The 27295-nt window shown below is 33.2% G+C and overlaps 3 protein-coding genes and 1 long non-coding RNA gene across 4 annotated transcripts; 2 read left to right on the plus strand and 2 right to left on the minus strand.

Annotated features, from left to right (window-relative positions):
* The first annotated feature begins 4466 nt into the window (after positions 1-4466).
* On the plus strand, positions 4467-5518 carry LOC120578324 (disease resistance protein RPV1-like). The gene is made up of 2 exons (XM_039831003.1): positions 4467-4536; positions 4660-5518. Exons 1-2 carry the CDS (start codon positions 4467-4469, stop codon positions 5229-5231), a joined length of 642 nt encoding a protein of 213 aa, XP_039686937.1. The 3' UTR covers positions 5232-5518.
* A 1445-nt stretch (positions 5519-6963) lies between these two features.
* On the plus strand, positions 6964-9211 carry LOC120578195 (TMV resistance protein N-like). Its single transcript, XM_039830551.1, has 2 exons — positions 6964-8558; positions 8813-9211. Exons 1-2 carry the CDS (start codon positions 7425-7427, stop codon positions 9050-9052), a joined length of 1374 nt encoding a protein of 457 aa, XP_039686485.1. The 5' UTR covers positions 6964-7424; the 3' UTR covers positions 9053-9211.
* A 3391-nt stretch (positions 9212-12602) lies between these two features.
* LOC120575824 (disease resistance protein RPV1-like) lies at positions 12603-18484 on the minus strand. Its single transcript, XM_039830553.1, has 6 exons — positions 18324-18484; positions 17640-18192; positions 14907-16002; positions 14361-14651; positions 13323-14069; positions 12603-13216 (listed from the first exon to the last, which is right to left on the minus strand). Exons 1-6 carry the CDS (start codon positions 18403-18405, stop codon positions 12968-12970), a joined length of 3018 nt encoding a protein of 1005 aa, XP_039686487.1. The 5' UTR covers positions 18406-18484; the 3' UTR covers positions 12603-12967.
* Positions 18485-20184: 1700 nt separating this feature from the next.
* LOC120578050 (uncharacterized) lies at positions 20185-21573 on the minus strand. The gene is made up of 3 exons (XR_005643996.1): positions 21124-21573; positions 20775-20808; positions 20185-20441 (listed from the first exon to the last, which is right to left on the minus strand). It is a non-coding gene; the product is annotated as an uncharacterized lncRNA (long non-coding RNA).
* Positions 21574-27295: the final 5722 nt, after the last annotated feature.

The following is a 27295-nucleotide window of genomic DNA, read 5'->3' on the forward strand; positions in this document are numbered from 1 at the left end:
TTAGAATCTAAGGGTTTTTTCTCAATTTCGCCCTTCCCAAGAAAAAATAGAGAATATCAAAGATTGAAAGGTTCAAGCCTAATTTATGACTTGACACCCGAAAATCGCGATAACAGCATATATATGCTATGAATGAGGAAGCCCAAGTTAAGCTTGCATCTTTCACCTATGTCAGATGCTTTCGTGTGGCTTTGACCAAGCGTCGTAATTTATTACTATGAGTACTAATAGGTGAACTAAAAATCAAAGGTGACTTTTCTGGTGGATCCGAATTCTGAACCTGAATAGGCTGGAACAGGAAGGGGAAAAAGGAAAGATATGGATAGTGCAGTTCTTGCTAAATGAACCAATGCCAATATGCTTCTTATAAATGAATTGACTTAGCCAGACCAAGATCTTAGATATATCTAGACATTCTTATCAATGGACGGTAACTTTGAATCTACAGAAGGTGCCTTTGTCTTATCATATTTTTGAAGTCATTTTTAATTAAGTTTTTGGTCAAATTTTATCCTTTTAGTATTTCATATAGAGACATTTTGAATAAATTGTTGTTTTTGTTTTATTGAGTCAGTAATGTATTATTATTATACTTTTATTTATTATTGGTTAATAAGTGTATCAAATCAAAGAGAGAAAATGAAGTGGACAAATGGAACAAATGCAATGCTGACCTAAATAAAAGAATGATTGTCAACAAAGGGTGTGAAAAGCATGTGAATGAAAATTAGGAAAGAAAGTGGATTTTGGCTTTGGTGTCAGTGATGGGTCAATGCCTTTATGTAACCGAGAATTACAAAGAAGTGAGGTCTTACACTCCTTATGACAACATAAAATAAGTGAGGTATCGGCACTTTGGGAGAGAACGGGAAGCATTTTTGGGGAAAACTTAGAGAGGCCATCGAGGAACAAGGAGCTAACAAGGATTGAAGGAGGAATCACAAGATTCATTGAGAAATCAAGGCTTGGTATCATCCATCTCTTTTCTTCTCCTTGTAAGGTTACCATGACAATGAGTAGCTAAACTCTTTTTGTTGGGATTAAATGTAATCAACTCTACTAGTATGTATTCCTTTTTAGTATGATATTGTATGATTCTATTATCTCATGATTTTGATGTTATTCTTGATTTCTATGCATTTAATCTTATGGATTTGAATTGTTATTGAAAAATACGTTTTGAATCTAGGTTAGAATAATGTCTATTGAACTCTAAATTCTAGAAATAGATTTAGGTTTAATATTCACATAAGGTATTGAATCTTAATGCTATCATATCGGTAAATAGGTTGAGAAATCGTCGATTGACCGATATGATTGAACTCACAAGCTTATTTAGACATGAATAATGTTTTCCGAGCAATACGTGAAAATATCGAGTGATAACTAGAATCTGCAATACTAATCATGAGAATACATATAAGTTAGGTTGATGAAGTTTAATCCCAGCATATTCATTTCCCTGTTAACTCTTGTCCCATTTACAATTTATAGCCTGTTAGCTTACGATACAAAACACTTGATAATTCTATAGCTTAGAACAATATCGATTGTTGAACAACTTAAGTATTGCACTAGTCCTTGTGGAGACGATAACAAAAATACTTACTTTTGATAATACATCAAACTGGCGCCACTGTCGGGGACTGGCGTTTAGATATTTTAAGTATTGCGACAATTGGTATTGTTTTGACCATCTGTATATAGAAATATTTTTCGCTATTGTATAGTTGTTTGCACTAACCCCTCTTTAGTATACAAAGAAAAATTTCTTGTTAGTTATATCTATATCAGATTGAAGAAGTGATGATAGTTGCAGAGAAAAAGGAACAGTTACTTAGCAAGGAAGAATTATGTGAACAAAAGGGGAAGAAGGTGAGAAAGGCAGAAATTGACCACGTAATAGACGAAATATGTGCCTTGTTCAGCAAGCAATAGCTAGGGAGGGTATGGACTCCACAACAGTTGTACTTCAAGTTCATGGAATTCCTCCCAAAGCGAAGGAATACAAAGTATGATGTGTTGTCCGTGTCATTTTGGCCACCCTAACAAAACAAGCGTCGAACTAACGACGTTAAAAAAACGCTTCATGGGAGGCAACCTATCCTTTTTCTAATGTTTTTTATTTTGAAGCTATTTCTATTTGGTAAAAAAAAAAAAAAAAAAAAAAAAGATGGACAAAAAACAATCAAAGTCCACATCAATTTCTTTTTCAATAACTTGTTTTTGTCAGATGTCAGTTATGTCAATTCTTAGTTTGATTCCCTTTTTCAGTAACATTAATTGTTTGCTTGTTTATTGTTAAAGAATTTCTTGTTTCTTGAAATTTTTCAGTTTGATAACAGTTTGTAAGGTTAAGCCATATTTTATTTTTCAATTTTCACATATATGAGTGTTCCATGCAACTGTCATTTCTAGAACTTGAAATTTTTTCTTTATTTATTGATTGGTCATGTTTTGTACACACTAAAGCAAAGTGCTTGGTACCTAGAGCCTTTTTGAGCCTACCTGAATTTTATGTTTATATTTATCCTTTGTAAAGCCAAATTGAGCCTTTAGGATTAGACCTCTTTGTTCGGTGACAAACTGTATTATAAACCTAGAGACTGTAGGTGAATTTGACCCACTTTTGTGTTGGAGTTAAGCTATGTAGGTTGTATGCTAAGTTTTAAGTTTGGGGTTGCTGTTGGAACTAGCACCATTTAAGTTTGGGGTTGTGGTACTATTGAACTCAAGAGATTAAAAAAAATAAAAAAAATCTTAAAAAAAATGATAAATAAACATACCAAGTGTGTAGAATAAAAAAAAAAACAAGAAGAAAATGATAAGTTGAGGCAATGTTGTAAAAACGTCTCATTTTCAAAAATAAAAATATAAGTTATCTAGTACGTACTTTTGTGTTGATTTTGAGGGTAATTGGATTTAAAATGTTTCCACTTTTAACAATGTAGGATATGCTTAATTCCATTTGTTTGCTTAAACCTACTTTTAAAAAAAATTATCCCATCTTTACCTAATCTCCCTTAAAAGATCTTAAAGTGCGTATTTGATATTGACTTTGATTGACGGTTTAGAAAATTTTCAAGCCAATGGTAATATGGCAGACCTGCATGTCGATTATGGGAAACTTTTTTCAAACATTGCGAGAAGTTATGGATAAGGTAGTTGGTCAAGCAAACCGGCTCATTATAATGTCAGTCAAGAGATGAACTTGGAGGTTATCATTGGTTGGGTAAGTCTTTTATTTTTATTTTTTTTAAAATAGGAAGAAAAAGTGCTTTCAAACCTTTATTTTATTGATTCTACTTTTTTCTTTTATTTTTATTTTAGTGTTTGGGTCGTCTGATCTAGAATCAGATCCGAATGTAGATTCACAATCAGGACTAATATCAGAACCGATAAGGATTCACGACGTATTCTTATATTTTGATTTTCTTAATAAACATGAAATGTTAGATTTTTTTACGAATAATTTAAGATGAAGGAAGTATTTCAATTTCAAATGAAAGATACATAGAAATTGTATGATGTATTGTACCATGTCAAAAGTGATAGTACTCCCTCCCTCCCCCAATATAAGCTTTTATTGTCTTTCTCACAAAATTTTAAAAAAATTGTTAATGTAATTAATTTGTCTACTTTATGTGTTAATTTTATTAAATTGTTCTATATTTTTATGTTATTAAATTTATCTCTTCATATTTCAAAACAAATTAATAGAAACAATTAGAGATATTCTTAAAAAATAATAATAAATAAATTTAATAATTTAAAAAAGAAATTATATTTAAAGACATTTTTAACCAAATGCAAGCTTATGATGATGTGAGTCAAGTACCAACAAACAATGTTGATCCAAGACAAGACACTATACGACGACTTGTTCACGCGTAGTACTACTTGTTCACGTGTAGTACGGCTTGCTTTATCACCCTCCATTATTTTTTTGAGCAGTCGAGCACATGTTTTAAACATTTGAGTCAGAATCCTCTCCATTTTTCTTAAAAAAAAAAATTCTCTCCATTTATTAATCTCTATATTTCTTTTATTTGGAGAGACAAAAACAAAAAGAAATTTGAAAATAATTAATAGTAGTGGGATCTATTGTGCAAAAGTGAGGTGTTCGAGGTTCGAACACCAACCCCTGCATATAATATGCAATATCCTTACCAACTGAGTTAAACTCATGGAGATGTATTTATCTTTCACCAAATGACATTGTTTATTACTTTTAGCTTTGATGTACTGTACCAAGTCAAGTATAGTCAAAATAAGAATTAGATATTTTTGGGAGTGAAGATTATGGTGTCCCACACACAGCTAGCCAATGTTGTAACTAAACTTGACGACCATAAATTGACGACGCAGCTGTTTGCTTCTCACTCTCCATAATTATTTGAATAATTGTTCTATAATCGATCTCTCATTTGGTTTTCTAAATTTGTAGTTAGAAAGGTTTCACCAAAATGGGGAATGAAAAGAACTCCGAGTCTTCCTCATCCATGCCTAATCTTACCTGGGGAACAAATGAAAAATGTATTACATGAATTTAGTTTGAACGCGCACATTGAATAGAATTGAGTTCTTTCAAATCATTTTTTTTTTAAGAAGCAAATCTTTATTTTATTGATTCTCTTTTTTCTTTTATTTTAATTATAGGGCTGAAATGGCATGTTTTGGAACTAGGCTCTGGTCCAGGACCAATATCAGAATCTGTAAGGATTCATGATGTGTTCTTAAGTTTCAGGGGAGTGGATACTCGTTCTACGTTCGTTTCACATCTATATACAGCTCTTCGAAATGCTGGAATTAAAGTTTTTCAAGACGATAGTGGGCTTCAAAGAGGAGATTACATTTCAACATCATTATTCCGTGCAATTGAAGAGTCTCAAATTTCTTTAATTGTTTTCTCAAAAAACTATGCCAATTCAAAATGGTGTTTGGATGAATTGGAAAAAATAATGAAGTGTTACAGAACCATAGGACAAAAGGTTGTGTCTGTGTTCTACCATTTAGAACCATCTGAAGTGCGCCATCAGACAGGAGAGTTTGGAATATCTTTTCGTAGTCTTTTGTATGAACTGCTTCCGCAGACAAGTATGTTTCGAAGCTATAATATAAGATTTTTGACCACTAAAATTTGGAACAAGAAGAAATTTACGCAAGATTGGAAAGAGGCTCTTCGTCAGGAAGCTAGCATTGCAGGGTTTGAAATACTCAAGTCACGGTAATTTCATTCAATAGTTACTTTTCAAATATTTCCATCTTCATTTTCTTCAACAAAAAATATATATCAATCTTCATTGCAATTTTTTGAGGCAACAACAATTTATTTTCTCACACATATATAGACAAAACGAGGGCTCAAATTAGACGGACGGTATGTTTCAACAATGTTACATCTATCAGTATAAGTTTTGTATACAATATTTTCTAAATTTAATTGTTGGATATCAACAAAGTTTTAAATAATAAGTGCGGTCACGTTAAGGATTTAAGGATTTCGGGGATTTCAACTTTTTAGAGGGTGCAGTTATGATGCGTAAGGAAATCCTTATGCACCCTACATAAATCCAGAAATAGTTTTGGAGTACAACTCACAGAAATCATTTCCACAACAAAATGTTTTTGGCATAATTTTATACAAAACATACTATGATTTATGCAGGGTGCTGGAAACCGTTAAATACATCTAATGGTTTTGGAGTACAACTCACAAAACATAATATGATTTATGCAATGCACCATAACCACAGCCCTTTTTAGGATATTGTGTTATAAATTGCGGTGTATTTATTATTATCCACAACATTTCACAAATCTTATTCAACTTATTTATACTGTCATATAATTTTTAATTTTTAATTGTTTCTTAATAAGTTCATAACTATAACTCTTTTCATAATTTTGTAATGAATTTGTTTTTCTAAAGATCAAATTAACCATTAATAAATTCAAATTTTAATTTTTTTTAAGAGATGTGAACATACAAAATCAAATTAGACAACAAATTTAAGGCTAAAGTGCATTTTTCCCCTCATAACTTTCAAAAACTTGCAATTTTGGCCCCTATGTACAAAAACTACAATTTTGGCCCCTTAAGATTTAGCCCATTTGCATCTTTGGTCCTTTTGGCCAATTTCGACCAGTCAGCGTCTATGTGGCATGCCACGTGTGTACTTATTTAATTAAAAAAAATTTAAAATTTGTGCTCCTACCCTTCTCTGCATCACATGTTGTTTTTTTTTTTTTTTTAATGTTGGATTGGGATTGAGAGGAAGAAATGAAGATGAAAAAGAAATAAAAGATTGAGATTTAAATTTTATTTTTTAATTTTTTTTTCTGATTTTTTAATTTAATTTTTCATTTATTTAATTTAAAAAATGATTTTTTTAATTAAATAATTACACACGTGGCATGCCATGTAGGCATTGACTGGTCAAAATTGGCCAAAAGGACCAAAGATGCAAAGAGGCTAAATCTTAGGGGGCCAAAATTGTAGTTTTTGTAATAGGGGACCAAAATTGGAACTTTTTGAAAGTTAAGGCGGGGGGGGGGGGGGGGGGGGGGGGGGAAGTGCACTTTAGCCTAAATTTAATCCCTACCGCTTGTTGTGGCTATAAGAGCGTTTCTTTGCGGTAATTATATTAAAACGGTGTTGGACACTACCTATAGCTTTTTGTTGCGGCCGTTTTCACGTAACTTGCTTATGTATAAAATCTTGTACATCATATAAATCATTCAGATAGATTTTTACATAAATCTAAAATGATTTAATATATTATTGAGATCCGTATTTTTGCATTGAGGGTTTAGAAGGTTGAGGAAGAGGACGACTTAATTTTATTTTTTAAATTATGAACAATATAAAAATGTTAATATTAAATAAATTAATTATGAGTTAAGTACTATATATTATTTATCATGTTATTTCAATTTAAAAAAACAAATTATATTGTTTGTACGAAAAAAAACAGTAAGTCATCTCCTCCATTTCCTTCCATTTCTAAACCCTCCATCGAAACACATATGTCATACATCTTTAATCTCGATAGGTCTAAAAAATCTATCAAATGATATTTTATTTATGTAAAAAAGTTATTTGGATGATCTATACGATACAAACATACAATCCTACTGTTAGGTTTTGAAAATATGTAGCAAGTAAAAAGATATTGAGCAGTGTAACATTGCTTTAGTTTGAGCCCTCCTACACTCTCTCCCTCCGTAAGATAAAAAAAGTTGTATATGAAACAAAGGAAATGTTATTTTACATCTTTTAAAAGTATTTGAATAGATTGTAACTTTCTTTGAGCATAGATATTGATGCTTGCTATTTGTAAACATTTCTATCTTCAACAGACACATCCAACAATAAGTTTTTTACTCAAGTTTCCCCCTACTTTTGACATATCTGAGCATGTATGTCTATATATACGTATACATTCTATTTTTGTAGGAATGAAAGTGAGTATATCAACGCTATTGTTGACCGGATTTCAGACTTGTTGAATAAGACAGACTTGTTTATTTCGGATAACCCTGTGGGAATTCAATCTCGAGTGAAAGATGTGATTAACTGTCTAGACTTCGGATCAAACGGTGTTCAACTAGTAGGGATGTGGGGTATGGGGGGAGTTGGCAAAACAACCATTGCAAAAGCTGTTTACAATAAGATTGGCCGCGAGTTTGAAGGTAGGAGCTTCCTTGCAAATATTAGGGAAGTTTGGAAGCAAGATGGTAGACAAATAATGGGTTTACAAGAACAACTTTTATCTGATATCTGTAAAGAAAAAACCAAAATATCATACATTGACAAGGGAAAAAACACATTAAAGGATAAACTTTGCGGTAAAAGAGTACTTATTGTACTTGATGATGTGAGTACCCTAGACCAACTGAATACTTTTTGTGGAAGTCATGAATGGTTTGGCAAAGGGAGTGTAATAATCATCACAACAAGAGATTTGGTTTTACTCAGAGGGAGAGTTAACAGAATATACATAATGACAGTAATGAATGAAAGTGAGTCAATTGAGCTTTTTAGTTGGAATGCATTCAAGCAAGCGAGACCCAAAGTAGATTTTTCTGAAATTTCCATGAATGTGGTTAAGTATTCTGGAGGGTTGCCGCTAGCTCTGGAAGTCCTTGGGCGTAATTTGTTTGCTAGAGGGGTAACAGAATGGCAATGTGTATTGGAGAAACTCAAAAGAATTCCTAATGCTCAAGTGCAGAAGAAGTTAAGAATAAGTTATGATGATTTGGAAGATGCTGATGAGCAAGAAATATTCCTTGACATAGCTTGTTTCTTAATTGGAATGGACCGAAATGATGTTATACTCATATTAAATGGCTGTGGACTTCATGCAGAAATTGGAATAAGCGTCCTTGTTGAGAGAAGCCTTGTGAGTGTTGATGATAAGAACAGGCTTGGAATGCATGATTTGCTGCGAGATATGGGAAGAGGAATTGTTCGTGAGGAATCACCAAAGAGTCCTGAGAAGCGTAGCAGGTTGTTGTATCCGGAGGATGTGATTGACGTATTATCAAAACAAACTGTAAGACTTTGTATAATTTTTTTTTAAATTTGGATTTAAAGCATTTAAAGATTAAGAATTTAAAAAGAAACATTTATAGTTGTCAGCATCCATTTGTTTTGTTGATTATCATCGAAAATTATTTTGGCTGTTAATTTTTTGTGCTTCATAACTTCTAGCTAGTAACGAATGATTGGTTTCATGGCCAGTTTTATATTCACCTTGATGCTTTAATTTGTGCATGTTTTTGCTTCTTGGTCCATTATATTTCACAGGGAAAAGAAAGTGTTATGGGACTGGCTTTGAAGTTGCCTAAAGCTAATAAATACTGTAAAGCAATGAAAACTTTTAGAGAACGCCAATGTCCATCTTCTGTGGAACGAATCCAGGGTATTACACTTCATGACGCACTTCATTTTAGTTTTTCACACTTCATGACTTATTTTCACTTTTTATATTTATGGCTGAAATTTAAATTAAAAAAAAAATACCGACGATTGAAGTTAAATCTCTAAATAAATTTTATTTGCTTTTAATTAGTGTACACCATTTTGAAAGCTACTTCAACTACTACACCGGTGTAAATGTTTTATTTTCTATTCTCATTCATGGTTAGTGATACATTGTAATTGTTTCTATTTACTTTTTGAAGTCTGACCAAGTTTCTCCATTATATTTTAGTTCATATGAAGAAGTTGAAAGTTCTTAATCTTAGTCATTCTCACAATCTCACAGAAAGCCTTGACTTTTTTATGCTGCCTAATCTTGAAAAGATAGTACTCAAAGATTGTCGGAACTTGACTAAGGTTTCTTATAGCATCGTATATCTCAACAGAGTTCTTCTAATAAATTTGCAAGACTGTGTAAGCCTTTGTAGCCTCCCAAGAAACATCTACGAGTTGAAATCTTTGAAAACTCTCATTCTTTCTGGCTGTAAAAAACTTAAAAAGTTGGAAGAGGACTTGGAACAAATGGAATCTTTAACCACTCTGCTTGCAAATGAAACTGCAATAAAAAAAGTGCCATTTTCAATATTTAGGTCAAAAACTATTTGGTACATTTCTTTGTGCGGCTATGAAGGACTCTTAAGCGATGTAGTTCCATCTATGATTTGGTCTTGGATGTCATCAACAAGTGCACTTTCTTACCTATGCCAAAGAGTTGTAGCCATGTCATTTATTGTTTCATTAGATATACATATACCACATGGTAGTAGTTCCCAGGAACTATCGTCTCTTTTTAGAAGCCTTCAACTTTCTAAAGATGGAAAAATCATTTTCGATTCTTTTTACACCACACTTTCTAAGGATTTGGCATCGACTTCAGCTACTTCACCAGTATCAAAAGATTCCTTAAAGTATCAAAAGAACCGTTTCAGGTATGAAGCTAACCGAACTGAAACAAAGTTATGGTTCGGTTAACCGTTTTCTTACCTATGAACCGAACCGAACCAAAACCAATATTTTGAACCGAAATGCATTTTTTTTTTATCCTTTTGTGCATTTAATTGTGTTTTTTTTATCCTTTTCAAAATAGCTTATTCGATAAACAACTTATTTTCTGAAAAACAACTTATTCAAAACAACTTATTTTATGCAAAACACCTTATTTTAAAAAACAGCTTATTTTATGAAAAACAACTTATTTTTGAAAACAGATTCTTTTATGAAAAACAGCTTATTCAAAAAAGCTTATTTTGTTAAAAATAGCTTGTTTTGATCTCTTTCTAAAAACAACTTAGTCAAAACAGCTTATTTTATGAAAAACAACTTATTTTTGAAAACAGCTTCTTTTATGAAAAACAGCTTATTCAAAAAAGCTTATTTTATTAAAAATAGCTTGTTTCGATCTCTTTCTAAAAACAACTTATTTAAAACAGCATATTTTAAGCAAAATAACTTATTCAAAACAGCTTATTTTATGCAAAACACCTTATTTTAGAAAACAACTTATTTTATGAAAAACAACTTATTTTTGAAAACAGCTTCTTTTATGAAAAACAGCTTATTCAAAAAAGCTTATTTTATTAAAAATAGCTTGTTTCGATCTCTTTCTAAAAAACGACTTATTATAAAAAACAGCTTATTTAAAATTGCTTATTTTATGCAAAACACCTTATTTTAAAAAACAGCTTATTCAAACAACTTTTTTTTATCAAAACAACTTATTTTAAAACAGCTTATTCAAAACAGCTTATTTTATTTAAAACAACTTATTTTATTCAAAACATAAGTTGTTTTTTGAAAATAAGCTATTTTGAATAAGCTGTTTTTAAAATAAGGTGTTTTTCATAAATTAAGTTGTTTTTTTAAAATAAGTTGTTTTTCAAATAAGCTATTTTGCATAAAATTAGCTGTTTTTTTTTTATTTTTAAAAATAAGTTGTTTTCATAAAATAAGCTGTTTTGAATAAGTTGCTTTTTAAAATAAGGTGTTTTGCATAAAATAAGTTGTTTTGAATAAGTTTTTTTTTTTAAATAAGCTATTTTGCATAAAATAAGCTGTTTTTCAAATAAGTTGTTTTTTTGAAATAAGTTCTTTTCATAAAATAAGCTATTTTTAAAATAAGGTGTTTTGCATAAAAAAGCTTTTTAAAATAAGCTATTTTAAATAAGTTGTTTTTTTTGGAAAGATCCAACAAAGAGTTCAAGTGGTTTCCTTAAAAAAATAAAAAATAAAAGTTCAAGTGGTTCGGTTCGGTTCAAGATGGTTCGGTTATGGTTCAAGAACTGTTAATAAATTAACGGTTCGGTTCATGAACCATTATAATGGTTCGGTTATTTTTGGTTCGGTTCGGTTCATGGTTCTTTTTGCCCACCCCTAATTGGTGTTCTGGCAAATGTAGAGACGAGAATGAGGTAGTGAATAAAAAGTAATAATTAAATTACCAAAATAATGAGGTAGTGAATAAAAAAGTAGAGACGAGAGAAGACAAACCTGTAAAATGTCTGTGAGATTATTGGTGTTCTAGCAATTCATTCCAATGTAAAATAGATCATACTTTAAGGAATCTTTTGATACTGATGAAGTAGCTGAAGTCGATGCCAAATCCTTAGAAAGTGTGGCGTAAAAAGAATCCAAAATGATTTTTCCATCTTTAGACAGTTGAAGGCTTCTGAAAAGAGACGATAGTTCCTGGGAACTACTACCATGTGGTATATGTATATCTAAAGAAACAATAAATGGTGCTGGGTACCGATTGTAGACACTTGCTAGATACCGATTTAGTACACTCTAATGTGAGTTTTGTTCGGAGAGAAGTCAATGGTGCTGTTCATAGTTTAGCTAAGCAAGCACTATACCATGCTAGTCTCCAAATTCATCGTAACATTCCACATTGTATTTCTACTTTGATTAATAATGAAAAGCTATAAACTTCTTTCTATCAAAAATATAAATAAATAATAGTAATATACTAGTCACTATCGTGGAATATATTAAAATTGCAAACTCATGAACAAATTTTAATAGATTACAAATACAATTATAGCATTTCTGCCTAATAATATAAGATTAAAAATTCAAACATAAATGTTATTTTTATTTGTCATTTTGATCCGCAAATTGTTTTTAATTAGTAAAAGTAGTCTTCAAATATGTTTTTTATGATCAATTTTGTCCAACATTTACTGACATAAAAAACAGTAGAAATATCTGCTATAAAAAAAAATTACGTTAGAAAAATGTTTCGAAAGGACAGTGCCAATACCTCGCACATTAGGATCAAACTGAATTTTTCTATAGTTTCTAATTTAATTGAAATACATCTATTTTTTTACTCATTTTTATTTATATTTTGTAAAACAGTAAAGTATACCCTCCGATCACTATTATAAACTAAAATTAATATTTTAGATTCATTCATTAAATGATGTACGCGATCTATAATAAAATCATATACATCATTAATTGAATAAATCTAAATTTATTTTTTCTTATAATAAATTACACCTTAAATATAAACAGGATAATGATTCATTATTGACATTTGTCACCGAGAAGCCAAACTTAGTTCTCTTTCTGAGTGAGGTAAAAATTGACAATGAGTACTTCATGAGAAATGCTATTAAAAATTAATGTTACAATTTTATTTAAGAGATGATTTTACTTGGAGAAAACCGATAAACACATCTTTTGTGAGATAGCAAGACTTGTAAAGCCAAACAAAAGAAAAACTAACCACAAATACAAACTAAGAGAGCTCCAGCAGCAGCAAATAACAAGATTAAACAGCAGGCCACAATCTTCATTAGGAGTATCGGATGGACGCGTATCTTAGACCGATCGACATAGTCACATAGATACAATCTTCTTGAAGAACATTAAGATGGTTGCCTAAAACATATAGCAGCAGCAAAATTGTTGTCTTCTTCACCATGCATGGATACAATTGATTTTTGCTCCGCCATTGTTTTACCATCTTTCATTGATTCACTCCACTCGTTTTTTCTTCTCTCTATATGAAGTCAAATCTGGTTCATCATATACGAGATAAAGGAATGTCTGCTCTACAATGAAATTGTTCTCATAAACAACAGCAACCTCCACTTTATTACCAGGTTCTATACTTGATAGTAGTCTTAGACGACACTTCGGTGCCCCTCTCTTGTAGAACTGAATGGTGGCCTTTGTATGATTTTTCACCAACAAGGCTGTAGGGCCATCGGATCTATTGGTGTTCTGGCAAATGTAGAGACGAGAATGAGGCAGTGAATAAAAAAGTAATAATTAAATTACCAAAATAATAAGGTAGTGAATAAAAAAGTAGAGACGAGATAAGACAAACCTGTAAAATGTCTGTGAGATTATTGGTGTTCTGGCAATTCATTCCAATGTCAAATAGATCATACTTTAAGGAATCTTTTGATACTGATGAAGTAGCTGAAGTAGATGCCAAATCCTTAGAAAGTGTGGCGTAAAAAGAATCCAAAATGATTTTTCCATCTTTAGACAGTTGAAGGCTTCTGAAAAGAGACGATAGTTCCTGGGAACTACTACCATGTGGTATATGTATATCTAAAGAAACAATAAATGACATGGCTACAACTCTTTGGCATAGGTAAGAAAGTGCACTTGTTGGTGACATCCAAGACCAAATCATAGATGGAACTACATCGCTTAAGAGTCCTTCATAGCCACACAAAGAAATGTACCAAATAGTTTTTGACCTAAATATTGAAAATGGCACTTTTTTTATTGCAGTTTCATTTGCAAGCAGAGTGGTTAAAGATTCCATTTGTTCCAAGTCCTCTTCCAACTTTTTCAGTTTTTTACAGCCAGAAAGAATGAGAGTTTTCAAAGATTTCAACTTGTAGATGTTTCTTGGGAGGCTACAAAGGCTTATACAGTCTTGCAAATTTATTAGAAGAACTCTGTTGAGAAATACGATGCTATAAGAAACCATAGTCAAGTTCCGACAATCTTTGAGTACTATCTTTTCAAGATTAGGCAGCGTAAAAAAGTCGGGGCTTTCTGTGAGATTGTGAGAATGACTAAGATTAAGAACTTTCAACTTCTTCATCCACGGCATGAACTAAAATATAATGGAGAAACTTGGTCAGACTTCAAAAAGTAAATAGAAACAATTACAATGTATCACTAACCATGAATGAGAATGGAAAATAAAACATTTACACCGGTGTAGTAGTTGAAGTAGCTTTCATAATGGTGTACACTAATTAAAAGCAAATAAAATTTATTTAGAGATTTAACTTCAATCGTCGGTATTTTTTTTTTAATTTAAATTTCAGCCATAAATATAAAAAGTGAAAATAAGTCATGAAGTGTGAAAAACTAAAATGAAGTGCGTCATGAAGTGTAATACCCTGGATTCGTTCCACAGAAGATGGACATTGGCATTCTCTAACTCGATGGAAACTAATTTTTCTCCGGAGGTGAAGTTTTTAGGTATGTGACTTAATCCATTCCATGACAGCAATCTCAACTCTCTTGAAACATATCTAAAGTCCCCATCAAGTTTTACTTCAGCAAGTTGAAGCAATCTGAGTCTTCTCATCTTTTCAAATGCGTCGGTGCTAAAAAAGTTTTCATTAGCTTTACAGTATTTATTAGCTTTAGGCAACTTCAAAGCCAGTCCCATAACACTTTCTTCTCCCTGTGAAATATAATGGACCAAGAAGCAAAAACATGCACAAATTAAAGCATCAAGGTGAATATAAAACTGGCCATGAAACCAATCATTCGTTACTAGCTAGAAGTTATGAAGCACAAAAAATTAACAGCCAAAATAATTTTCGATGATAATCAACAAAACAAATGGATGCTGACACCTATAAATGTTTCTTTTTAAATTCTTAATCTTTAAATGCTTAAAATCCAAATTTTAGAAAAAAATTATACAAAGTCTTACAGTTTGTTTTGATAATACGTCAATCACATCCTCCGGATACAACAACCTGCTACGCTTCTCAGGACTCTTTGGTGATTCCTCACGAACAATTCCTCTTCCCATATCTCGCAGTAAATCATGCATTCCAAGCCTGTTCTTATCATCAACACTCACAAGGCTTCTCTCAACAAGGACGCTTATTCCAATTTCAGCATGAAGTCCACAGTCATTTAATATGAGTATAACATCATTTCGGTCCATTCCAATTAAGAAACAAGCTATGTCAAGGAATATTTCTTGCTCATCGGTATCTTCCAAATCATCATAACTTATTCTTAACTTCTTCTGCACTTGATCATTAGGAATTCTTTTGAGTTTCTCCAATACACATTGCCATTCTGTTACCCCTCTAGCAAACAAATAACGCCCAAGGACTTCCAGAGCTAGCGGCAACCCTCCAGAATATTTAACCACATTCATGGAAATTTCAGAAAAATCTACTTTGGGTCTCGCTTGCTTGAATGCATTCCAACTAAAAAGCTCAATTGACTCACTTTCATTCATTACTGTCATTGTGTATATTCTGTCAACTCTCCCTCTGAGTAAAACCAAATCTCTTGTTGTGATGATTATTACACTTCCTTTGCCAAACCATTCACGACTTCCACATAAAGTATTCAGTTGGTCTAGGGTACTCACATCATCAAGTACAATAAGTACTCTTTTACCGCAAAGTTTATCCTTTAATGTGTTTTTTCCCTTGTCAATGTATGATATTTTGGTTATTTCTTTACAGATATCAGATAAAAGTTGTTCTTGTAAATCCATTTGTCTACCATCTTGCTTCCAAACTTCCCTAATATTTGCAAGGAAGCTCCTACCTTCAAACTCGCGGCCAATCTTATTGTAAACAGCTTTTGCAATGGTTGTTTTGCCAATTCCCCCCATACCCCACATCCCTACTAGTTGAACACCGTTTGATCCGAAGTCTAGACAGTTAATCACATCTTTCACTCGAGATTGAATTCCCACAGGGTTATCCGAAATAAACAAGTCTGTCTTATTCAACAAGTCTGAAATGTGGTCAACAATAGCTTTGATATACTCACTTTCATTCCTACAAAAATAGAATGTATACGTATATATAGACATACATGCTCAGATATGTCAAAAGTAGGGGGAAACTTGAGTAAAAAACTTATTGTTGGATGTGTCTGTTGAAGATAGAAATGTTTACAAATAGCAAGCATCAATATCTATGCTCAAAGAAAGTTACAATCTATTCAAATACTTTTAAAAGATGTAAAATAACATTTCCTTTGTTTCATATACAACTTTTTTTATCTTACGGAGGGAGAGTGTGTAGGAGGGCTCAAACTAAAGAAATGTTACACTGCTCAATATCTTTTTACTTGCTACATATTTTCAAAACCTAACAGTAGGATTGTATGTTTGTATTGTATAGATCATCCAAATAACCTTTTTACATAAATCAAATATCATTTGATAGATTTTTTAGACCTATCGAGATTAAAGATGTATGACATATGTGTTTCGATAGAGGGTTTAGAAATGGAAGGGAATGGAGGAGATGACTTACTGTTTTTTTTCGTACAAACAATATAATTTGTTTTTTTAAATTGAAATAACATGATAAATAATATATAGTACTTAACTCATAATTAATTTATTTGAAATTAACATTTTATATTGGGTTTTTTTTTTCTGATTCTTTTATTTATTTTTTCATTTATTTAATTTAAAAAATGATTATATGAGTTTTTTAATTTTTTTTAATTAAATAATTACACACGTGGCATGCCACATAGACGTTGACCGGTCAAAATTGGCCAAAAGGACCAAAGATGTAAAGGGGCTAAATCTTAGGGGGCCAAAATTGTAGTTTTTATACTTAGGGGGCCAAAATTGCAAGTTTTTGAAAGTTAGGAGGGAAAAAGTGCACTTTAGCCTTCAATTTATTGTATAATTTGATTTTGTATGCTCACATCTCTTAAAAAAAATTAAAATTTGAATTTATTAATGGTTAATTTGATCTTTAGAAAAACAAATTTATTATGAACTTATTAAGAAACAATTAAAAATTAAAAATTATATGACAGTATAAATAAGTTGAATAAGAGTTGTGCAATGTTGTGGATAATAATAAATACACCGCAATTTATAACACAATATCCTAAAAAGGGCTGCGGTTATGGTGCATAAGGATTTCCTTATGCACTCTGCATAAATTCAAAAATGGTTCTTTGTGAGTTGTACTCCAAAATCATTAGATGTATTTAATGGTTTCCAGCACCCTGCATAAATCATAATGTTTTGTATAAAATTATGTCAAAAACATTTTGCTGTGGAAATGATTTCTGTGAGTTGTACTCCAAAACTATTTTTGAATTTATGCAGGGTGCATGAGGATTTTCTTACGCACTATAACTGCACCCTCTAAAAAGTTGAAATCCCCGAAATCCTTAAATCCTTAACGTGACCGCACTTATTATTTAAAACTTTGTTGCTATCCAACAATTAAATTTAGAAAATATTGTATACAAAACTTATACTGATAGATGTAACATTGTTGAAACATACCGTCCGTCTAATTTGAGCCCTCGTTTTGTCTATATATGTGTGAGAAAATAAATTGTTGTTGCCTAAAAAACTTGCAATGAAAATTGATTTATATTTTTTGTTGAAGAAAATGAAGATTGAAATATTTGAAAAGTAACTATTGAATGAAATTACCGTGACTTGAGTATTTCAAACCCTGCAATGCTAGCTGCCTGACGAAGATCCTCTCTCCAATTTTGCACCAATTTCGTCGGATGCAGTTTAATCAAAAAACTTTTTGGAAACATAATTCTCTGCAGACGCAGTTCATCCAAAAGACTTTGAAAAGATACTCCAAACTCTCCTGTCTGATGGCGCACTTCAGATGGTTCTAAATGGTAAAACACAGGCACAACCTTTTGTCCTATGGTTCTATAACACATCATTATTTTATCCAATTCATCCAAACACCATTTTGAATTGGCATAGTTTTTTGAGAAAACAATTAAAGAAATTTGAGACTCTTCAATTGCACGTAATAATGATGTTGAAATGTAATCTCCTCTTTGAAGCCCACTATCGTCTTGAAAAACTTTAATTTCAGCATTTCGAAGAGCTGTATATAGATGTGAAACGAAGGTAGAACGAGTATCCACTCCCCTGAAACTTAAGAACACATCATGAATCCTTACAGATTCTGATATTGGTCCTGGACCAGAGAATAGTTCCCAACTATACCGTTTCAGCCCTATAATTAAAATAAAAGAAAAGAGAGAATCAATAAAATAAAGATTTGTTTCTTAAAAAAAAAAATGATTTGAAAGAACTCAATTCTATTCAATGTGTGGGTTCAAAGTTCAAACTAAATTCATGTAATACTTCTTAGATCCATCGCAGACATTGTTCCCCTGGTAAGATTAGGCATGGATGAGGAAGACTCGGAGTTCTTTTCCTTCCCCATTTTGGTGAAACCTTTCTAACTACAAATTTAGAAAACCAAATGAGAGATCGATTATAGAACAATTATTCAAATAAATGGAGAGTGAGAAGCAAACAGCTGCGTCGTCAATTTATGGTCGTCAAGTTTAGTTACAACATTGGCTAGCTGTGGGACACCATAATCTTCACTCCCAAAAATATCTAATTCTGATTTTGACTATACTTGACTTGGTACAGTACATCAAAGCTAAAAGTAATAAACAATGTCATTTGGTGAAAAATAAATACATCATCATAAGTTTAGCTTAGTTGGTAAGGATATTGCATATTATATGCAGGGGGTGAGCTTAGCTCAGTTGGTAGGGATATTTCATATTATATGCCGGAGTCCGTGTTCGAACCCCGAACATCCCACATTTGCACAATAGATCCCACCACTATTAATTATTTTCAAATTTCTTTTTGTTTTTATTTCTCCAAATAAAAGAAATATAGAGATTAATAAATGGAGAGAAATTTTTTTAAAGAAAAATGGAGAGGATTCTGACTCAAATAATGTTTAAAACATGTGCTCCACTGCTCAAAAAAATAATGGAGGGTGAGAAAGCAAGTCGTACTACACGTGAACAAGTTGTTGTATAGTGTCTTGTCTTGGATCAACATTGTTTGTTGGTACTTGACTCACATCATCATAAGCTTGCATTTGGTTAAAAATGTCTTTAAATATAAACTCTTTCTTAAGTTATTAAATTTATTTATCATTATTTTTTAAGAATATCTCTAATTGATTCTACTAATTTGTTTTGAAATATAAAGAGATAAATTTAATAACATAAAAATGTAGAACAATTTAATAAAATTAACAGACAAAGTAGACACATTAATTATATTAACAATTTTTCTTAATTTTTTTGAGAAAGACAATAAAAGCCTATATTGGGGGAGGGAGGAAGTACTATCACTTTTGACATGGTACAATACATCATACAATTTCTATGTATCTTTCATTTGAAATTGAAATACTTCCTCCATCTTAAATTATTGGCTTAATTGCACTTTTGGACCCTTATTTTTCTAAAAGTTGGGGTTATGGACCCCTAACTAATTTAAATACAAAACAGCCCCCTATGTTTGATTCTTTGGCAGTTTTGGACCCCCAAGGCAAAAAAAAATAAAAAATATTTGACACGTGGCACCTCACTTAGGGTGCCACGTCAGCGTTGACCGAGTCAACAATGGACTGGAGGTCCAAAACTGCCAAAGAATCAAAACATAAGGGACTATTTTGTATTTAAATTAGTTAGGGGTCCATAACCACAACTTTTGGAAAGATAGGGGTCCAAAAGTGCAATTAAGTGCCTTTAAAAGAAATGAGAGTTACTACTTTTTTGTTGTGGGACCTGAATATCATTATAAAGGCACTTAATTTATGAGAGCTTTATCTGTAACACACACTAATGTTTTTGATGATCTTTCTAAAGATAGAGTATATAATATAACATATACACAATGTTTTTGATGAATTAAGAGTTTCCTAGATATGATTCCAAACATGATCCAACATGGATGTGATGAATTAATAGTTTGCTAGATATGAATCATTGTCTAGCTAGTCTAATTCAAATCCGGACAAATTGAAGAATTCTTTTGTTCTAAAGGTTAGCCTGAATATAAAAATTATGAACATGATTTGAATAAAAAAACACATACTATTCCCTACCAGTCTTCTCACCAATTCATATAAAAAATATTATGCTAAAAACAAAATGCACAAAGACATATCTTTTGCTGAACACGATGCATAGATTTAGTTTCAAATATCAGAAAACAATAAATACAGATTACAGATACAAATTTTTTGACGAAACTTATAAACCAAGAGTTGTATGCCTACTGAAAGGAAAGCCATGTATCTTGACTCAGCCATGGTCCACACCATTCTAATAAATATCAAAGCACTCGGAGTAACCTCCCTCAAAATGCTTCAGCTTTTAAAAAAATCATTTGCACCAATAGAAGCAATCTTCCACACCGATGATCCTCCGGTTAGTGTAACTTCTGTTAAGACAGACAACAATTTCCTCTTCATTCAGACCATAAATTATAGTACAGATAGTGATACCTACATATTTGCTTCATTTCTTTCATTTGGGAGTGTACTATCACAAACTTTGCAAATTTGAGATTTTTTATCTCTGCAAGCAAGGCAGAAAATAAATATAATTGACTAGTTTCTATTATTAAGCATCAATCACAAGGTAGTGACTGAATCACCATGTCACTAACAAATCTACTTGGCAAGTAATTTTACATTATACATCACCAAGAGTTTCAATATTTACACTATAATCAATTTTGTTAACTAGTTATGGCTTCAACTAAAGGACTAACCTTGACGAAACGTGTACTTATTCATCTTGTCCATCTGCTCAGGACAAAAGAAAAACATTTGTCATTAACCGTAGCAGCAACATATTCATGCTTTAACAAGATATATGTATGTTGTTATCCTTTAGAAAACTTGCAAGAACCCAAATCTTAATGCTAATTGGTTTTGATAATTACCTTGCATCGAAAGATCATATTATTCACCATTATAGATCTTTATTTCCAAGATTTTATTCCATTAATATCTGAGAACTCGGTCTCAGTTCTTACAATATATAAACTTTGTTTCACTACAATATTAAAAGACAGAAAAATTTAAACTTTTGCAATAGAAGTAACAATAAATTCTTACAATGGAGATAGTAATCATACAAAGAACCAGGTGCATTTCTCATAGCATCCAAACATCTTTTGCATAAACATTAAATTCCTACAAGAGAGAGATAGATAGATAGATAGATAGAGAGAGAGAGAGAGAGAGACCATAGATTCACCCAAGGTAATTCTAAACTTAGAAGAACCATTGTTGTTAAAGAGCTTGAAAAGGAACTTATTAACCCATGTTTGATGAATTAGATTTCCTAGAGAAATATGAAAGGGGAACGAGTGGAAGTCAAGATTTAAGTTCACAAGAGGGTGATGGTGATTAACGAAAGGGGAATAGTGCAATTCTTGATAAATTAACCAATGCCAAAATGCTTCCTATAAATGAATTAACTTAGACATGACAAAATCTTAAATATATCTAGACATTCTTATCAATGGATGGTAACCTAGAGTCTTTAGAAGGTACCTCTGTCTTTGAAAATTACCTTTGTTTCAATTTCCAAAAACAAAGGAACTTTCTCAAGACTCAAGTGACCATTCATTGATAAGAATGGAAGTATATATATATATAAGATCTAGTTCTATCTAAGTCAATTTATTAATAGGTAGCATGTTGAGCATTGTTCTTTAAGAAGGAAGTGCACTATTTATATCTTTCCTTCTTCCCTGTCTTGTCTGAGTTTCTCCAGGTTTAGAATTTGGATCTAGCATAGCAGCCACCAAATTTGATCGTAGTTCACCTATCAACACTTTTGGTAATGAATTACGGTCCTAGTTCAAACCTACGCCAAAGAATCTGACATAAATGAAAGATGTGATCTTAACTTGGGTTTCCTATTTCATAGCTATTGTTTCCACTTGAATAGAACAGCTTCTAATTGAAACTTGATGGAGCAACTTCACATATTAGTCGGCAATCACCATCATCCCGTAGTGATATTGAAACTTGACTTCCACCATTCCTTTCTCGGATTTTTCTAGAAAATCTAATTCATCGAACTATGGTTGATAAGTTCCTTCTCAAGCTCCTCTAAACAATGGTTTTTCAGATCTTCAATTTCAAAAAATTGCTTTAATAGCTCCCAAACCTGAAAAATAGAAGGAAATAAAAACATACATGAAAATGCATCTTAGTAATCAAATAATAAAACAAATAATGTAATAGTGTGAAATAAAAATATGAGTTTCATTGCAGACGAGTATACATATACCTCATAAAAATGTCACCAATGAGTTTCATTTCAAGGAGGTGGACATTGTGTTGGAACAAAATGTGTTTTACAATAAACCTTAATGAGTTTTGATGATAACAAGGTATTAAAAATTGTCAATTGGTTATTGCTAATATTTGTTCAAGTGTACAGGACCATAGACAAAGTTGATCAATTTAATAGGTCTTGGAAGAACAAAAGAGAGCAAATGAATCAACAAGAAGAGAAACCTAGAAGCATCTGAAGAAATCTACCTCTGAAGTTGAAAGTGCATCTGAAGCCAAAATGAATCTGATGACGTCATCAGAAGCAAGACCTTCAGAAGCCAATTATTCAGAAGCTATATAAGCACCAGAAATGCAAGTTGATCAGGAGATGCAATCTGGAGTTTCAAACAAGCTGTTTATTGGATTCAACCTCGTCTAAGAAAGCGAAAAGACTAAAGGAAAAGTGGCAACGATTCATTTGAAAAGTATGGGATGCTTGTCCTTCATGAGAGTTGACAAAGTACAAAAGTGTACAACCACGACCTCCACGACTCTACTTGTGTCTACGCTACAAGACAAGAAAAACAGCTCTGCCTGCAGAAATGTTCCTTCAAGATAGGAATGGATTTGAACGTGATCCTTCATAGGACAACATCCAAATCAGGCAAAAGATCATTGGTATTTGATCAAGGTTTCTCAACGACTCTTTTGACGTGCTTAAAGATCTCAACGTCTCTCTACACACCTCTATATAAAGGAGTGAAGACTTGAAGATCAGCAGAGACATTACAACCAGTTAAAAGCGCCCAAACTCTGCCAAATTTGTTTCACAAAAAGCACTTTGAATTTCTGTGTTAATTTGATATATCTTAGAAATTCTTAAGTCTAGAGAGTCTTTCAATTGCATTGTATTGTGAACACCACTGATTGTATATCAAGTGTTCAAACTCAAACAATTTTCTGTGTAATTCTGTTTGAATAGAAGTCTCTTGCTTTAGTGCTTGAGCATAGGAAGTCTCTTGCTTTAGTGCTTGAGCATAGGAAGTCTCTTGTTTTAGTGCTTGAGCATAGGAAGTCTCTTGCCTGCGTGCTTGAGCATTTGTGAAGTCTCATACTAGGTAGTATTGAGCAGTTGTAATCTGTGTGATTATTTCTTAGTGGAAATCTCCTTGGAAGTGCAAGGGGGACTGGACTACTCAGTATAATTGCTTGTGTCTCTCTTTCTTTTCTCTACTCTGTTTTTACTCCGTTGCGTATCCGATTCTGAACAATACATCAGAAGCAATTTAATTGCATCTGAAGAATTATATGAATGAAATTTTGATATTTTTAGTTATATGTTTCTGTATTTTAAGTAATATATTTATTTAAATTGGCAACGAAAACTGCCCCATTTAATTTTATTTTTTTTAAAAAATCTAAATATTTGCGACAGTTGTGAGGTGGTCGCAAGCCCCTTCAAAACCATGTGAAAACTCTTCATTTGCGACTGTTGGGAACTGTTGCAACACCTTTTGCGGCAGTTGGTGCGGCTGTTCTATGAAGGGTCGCAAATGACAGTTGCGACCCCAACATCCGCGACTGTTGGGAAACCGTCGGAAATGTACATATGCGACCCTTCTAACAGTCGCAATCATCAATTTTAAAGGTCGCAAAATGCGTTTTTTCTGGTATCAGAGCTTGCTCTGTTATCAAAGCACTTAACCGTGTGACAGTTCAAGATCCGAGAAAAACATGTCTGCTGAACCTGAATCCAGTACATCTACAAGATACACTAATGTTGGACATGATTATGGTACTACTGACAAGAAATCAGAATCTGGAAAAGCTCCAAAGTTCAATGGAGATCCAGAAGAGTTTTCTTGGTGGAAAACCAACATGTACAGCTACATCATGGGATTAGATGAGGAGCTGTGGGATATTCTTGAAGATAGAGTTGATGATCTGGACTTGGATGAAGAAGGAGCTGCTATTGACAGAAAGATACACACTCCTGCTCAGAAGAAGCTATCCAAAAAGCATCACAAGATCAGAGGGATCATTGTTGCTTCTATACCTCGCACTGAATATATGAAAATGAGTGATAAATCCACTGCTAAAGCAATGTTTGCTTCACTCTGTGCTAACTAAGAAGGTAGCAAGAAGGTTAAAGAAGCAAAGGCACTTATGCTAGTTCATCAGTATGAGCTGTTCAAGATGAAGGATGATGAGAGTATAGAGGATATGTACTCAAGATTTCAAACTTTAGTATCTGGACTGCAAATACTAAAGAAGAGTTATGTTGCTTCTGATCACGTGAGCAAGATTCTAAGAAGCTTGCCTTCTAGATGGAGACCTAAAGTGACTGCCATTGAGGAAGATAAGGATCTGAATGTAACACCCCGTTTCCCAAAATCAATTAAATAATAATAATAATTCAATATCAGAGTAAAACCCAAACGGGCATGTCACATCACATTTATAATAATTCATCCTCGAAATCTTACCTCAAGTAAACAACTCTGGATAAGAATCCCGCATCTTACTCTCCAGCTCCCAAGTCAAACTTTCACCAGTCGCTCCGTCCCAAACGACTCTCACAAGGGGTATTTCCTTGCCCCTCAAAGCCTTCACTTTCCGATCATCAATCCTCAACGGTATGGTCTCTACCGTAAGGTTGTCTCTAACTTGCACATCATCTCTCGGAATAACGTGCGAAGAATCCGCTACATACTTCCGAAGCTGCGACACGTGAAACACATCATGCAAGTTCGAAAGATGTGGTGGCAAATCAACTCTATAGGCCACAGTTCCAACCCTCTCTGAAATTTGATACGGACCGATGAACTTTGGAGTCAACTTCTTCGACTTCAATGCACGTCCCACACCCGTCATAGGAGTAACCCTTAGAAACACATGATCACCAACCTGAAACTCAAGGGCCTATCTCCGCTTGTCATGGTAACTCTTCTGTCGACTCTGCGACGCTTTCATCTTTTCTCTGATCATCTTGACTTTCTCCGTAGTCTCATGAACCAAATCCGGTCCCAACACCACACTCTCTCCTGACTCAAACCAGCATAGAGGAGTCCTGCACCTCCGACCATACAAAGCTTCGAACGGTGCCATACCTATACTCGAATGGTAACTATTGTTGTATGTAAACTCTATCAGCGGTAGGTGACTATCCCAAGTTCCACCTTGCTCAAGCACACACACACTCTCAACAAATCCTCCAATGATTGGATCATCCTCTCCGACTGACCATCTGTCTGAGGATGATAAGCCGAACTCAACCTCAACTTCGAACCCAAAGCGTCCTGTAAACTCTTCCAGAACCTAGAAGTGAACCTCGGATCCCTATCCGACACAATACTCGAAGGAACTCCATGTAGCTTCACAATATTATGAATATAAATCTCAGCCAACTGAGCGGATAACTGATGTTAATAGGAATGAAGTGTGCCGACTTTGTCAACCTATCGACCACAACCCATATAGAATCATGCCCTCTCGGAGTGTTTGGTAAACTCGTCACAAAATCCATAGAAATGCTATCCCATTTCCACTCCGGTACATCCAACGGTGTCAACAACCCTACAGGCTTCTGATGTTCAACTTTAGACTTCTGACAAGTCAAACATGCATACACAAACTGAGCAACGTCATGTTTCAAACCGGACCACCAAAACAGTTTCTTCAAATCATGGTACATTTTTGTAGCTCCCGGATGAATACTCAAGCTACTCTTGTGACTTTCTTCTAAAATCAACTTTTTCAATTCTTCATTTTCAGGAATATAAATTCTACCTCTGAATCTCAATACACCCTGGTCATCAACCTTGAAGTCACTATCCTCTGTTTCATTACCCGCAACCATTAAATCAACAAACTTTACATCCACTTGCTGCGCTTCTTGGATACTATTCAAGAAATCACTATTAATTCTCAGCATCCCCAACTGTATACTCTGAGGTGACAACTCACAAACAAGGCTCAAGTCTCTAAACTGTTCTAGCAAATCAAATTCTTTTACCATCAACGCAGACATATGTAAGGTCTTCCTGCTCAACGCATCCGCAACCACATTGGCTTTACCAGGGTGGTAATTCAAACCAAAATCATAATCTTTTAACAACTCAAGTCATCTCCTCTGTCTCATATTCCATTCCTTCTGGTCAAATAAATATTTTAGACTCTTGTGATCACTGAACGCTTCAAATCTGGAACCGTACAAATAATGCCTCCAGATTTTCAAAACAAACACCACCGCAGCCAACTCCAAATCATGTGTAGGATAATTCTTTTCATGAACTCTTAACTGCCTAGAAGCATACGCTACCACCTTGCCATCTTGCATCAGAACACCTCCTAAGCCCAGCTTAGACGCATCACAGTAAACAACAAACGGTTCCTCCGGCTTGGGTAAAATCAAAATAGGAGCAGTTGTCAATCTTTTCTTCAATTCATTGAAACTACTCTCACACTGAGTATCCCACACAAAAGTCTTACCCTTGCAGGTCAACTGAGTCAACGAAAGTGCCAACTTCGAAAACCCCTCAATAAACCTGCGGTAATAACCAGCCAAACCCAAGAAGCTTATGATTTCAGTCACCGGCTTCGGAGTCTCCCATTGCGATACCGTATCAACTTTTGATGGATTAACAGCTATACCATTACCAGAAATAATATGGCCAAGGAAACTTACTTCACTTAACCAAAACTCGCATTTTGACAATTTAGCATACAACTTCTTTTCTTTCAAAACCTGTAATACAATCCTCAGATGTTCTGCATGCTCCTCTTCAGTCTTAGAATAAATTAAAATATCATCAATGAATACTACCACGAATTTATCCAGAAAAGCATGAAAAATTCGGTTCATATACTCCATGAACACACCAGGCGCGTTAGTAACACCGAAAGGCATCACCTTGTATTCGTAATGACCATATCGTGTCCTAAAGGCCGTCTTCTGCATATCTTCATCTTTCACCTTAATTTGATGGTAACCCGACCT

Source organism: Medicago truncatula, chromosome 2 (assembly GCF_003473485.1).
Source record: "Medicago truncatula cultivar Jemalong A17 chromosome 2, MtrunA17r5.0-ANR, whole genome shotgun sequence".
NCBI lineage: Eukaryota > Viridiplantae > Streptophyta > Magnoliopsida > Fabales > Fabaceae > Medicago > Medicago truncatula.

Coding starts and splice junctions, on each gene's coding strand:
- LOC120578324 (XM_039831003.1), top strand. CDS start 4,467: ATGGGGAATGAAAAGAACTCCGAGTCTTCCTCATCCATGCCTAATCTT. Junction 4,537..4,659: donor CTGGGGAACAAATGAAAAAT/GTATTACATGAA, acceptor TTTTAATTATAG/GGCTGAAATGGCATGTTTTG.
- LOC120578195 (XM_039830551.1), top strand. CDS start 7,425: ATGTCTATATATACGTATACATTCTATTTTTGTAGGAATGAAAGTGAG. Junction 8,559..8,812: donor ACGTATTATCAAAACAAACT/GTAAGACTTTGT, acceptor TATATTTCACAG/GGAAAAGAAAGTGTTATGGG.
- LOC120575824 (XM_039830553.1), bottom strand. CDS start 18,405: ATGGGGAAGGAAAAGAACTCCGAGTCTTCCTCATCCATGCCTAATCTT. Junction 18,193..18,323: donor GTCTGCGATGGATCTAAGAA/GTATTACATGAA, acceptor TTTTAATTATAG/GGCTGAAACGGTATAGTTGG. Junction 13,217..13,322: donor ATCTCACAGACATTTTACAG/GTTTGTCTTATC, acceptor TACATTTGCCAG/AACACCAATAGATCCGATGG.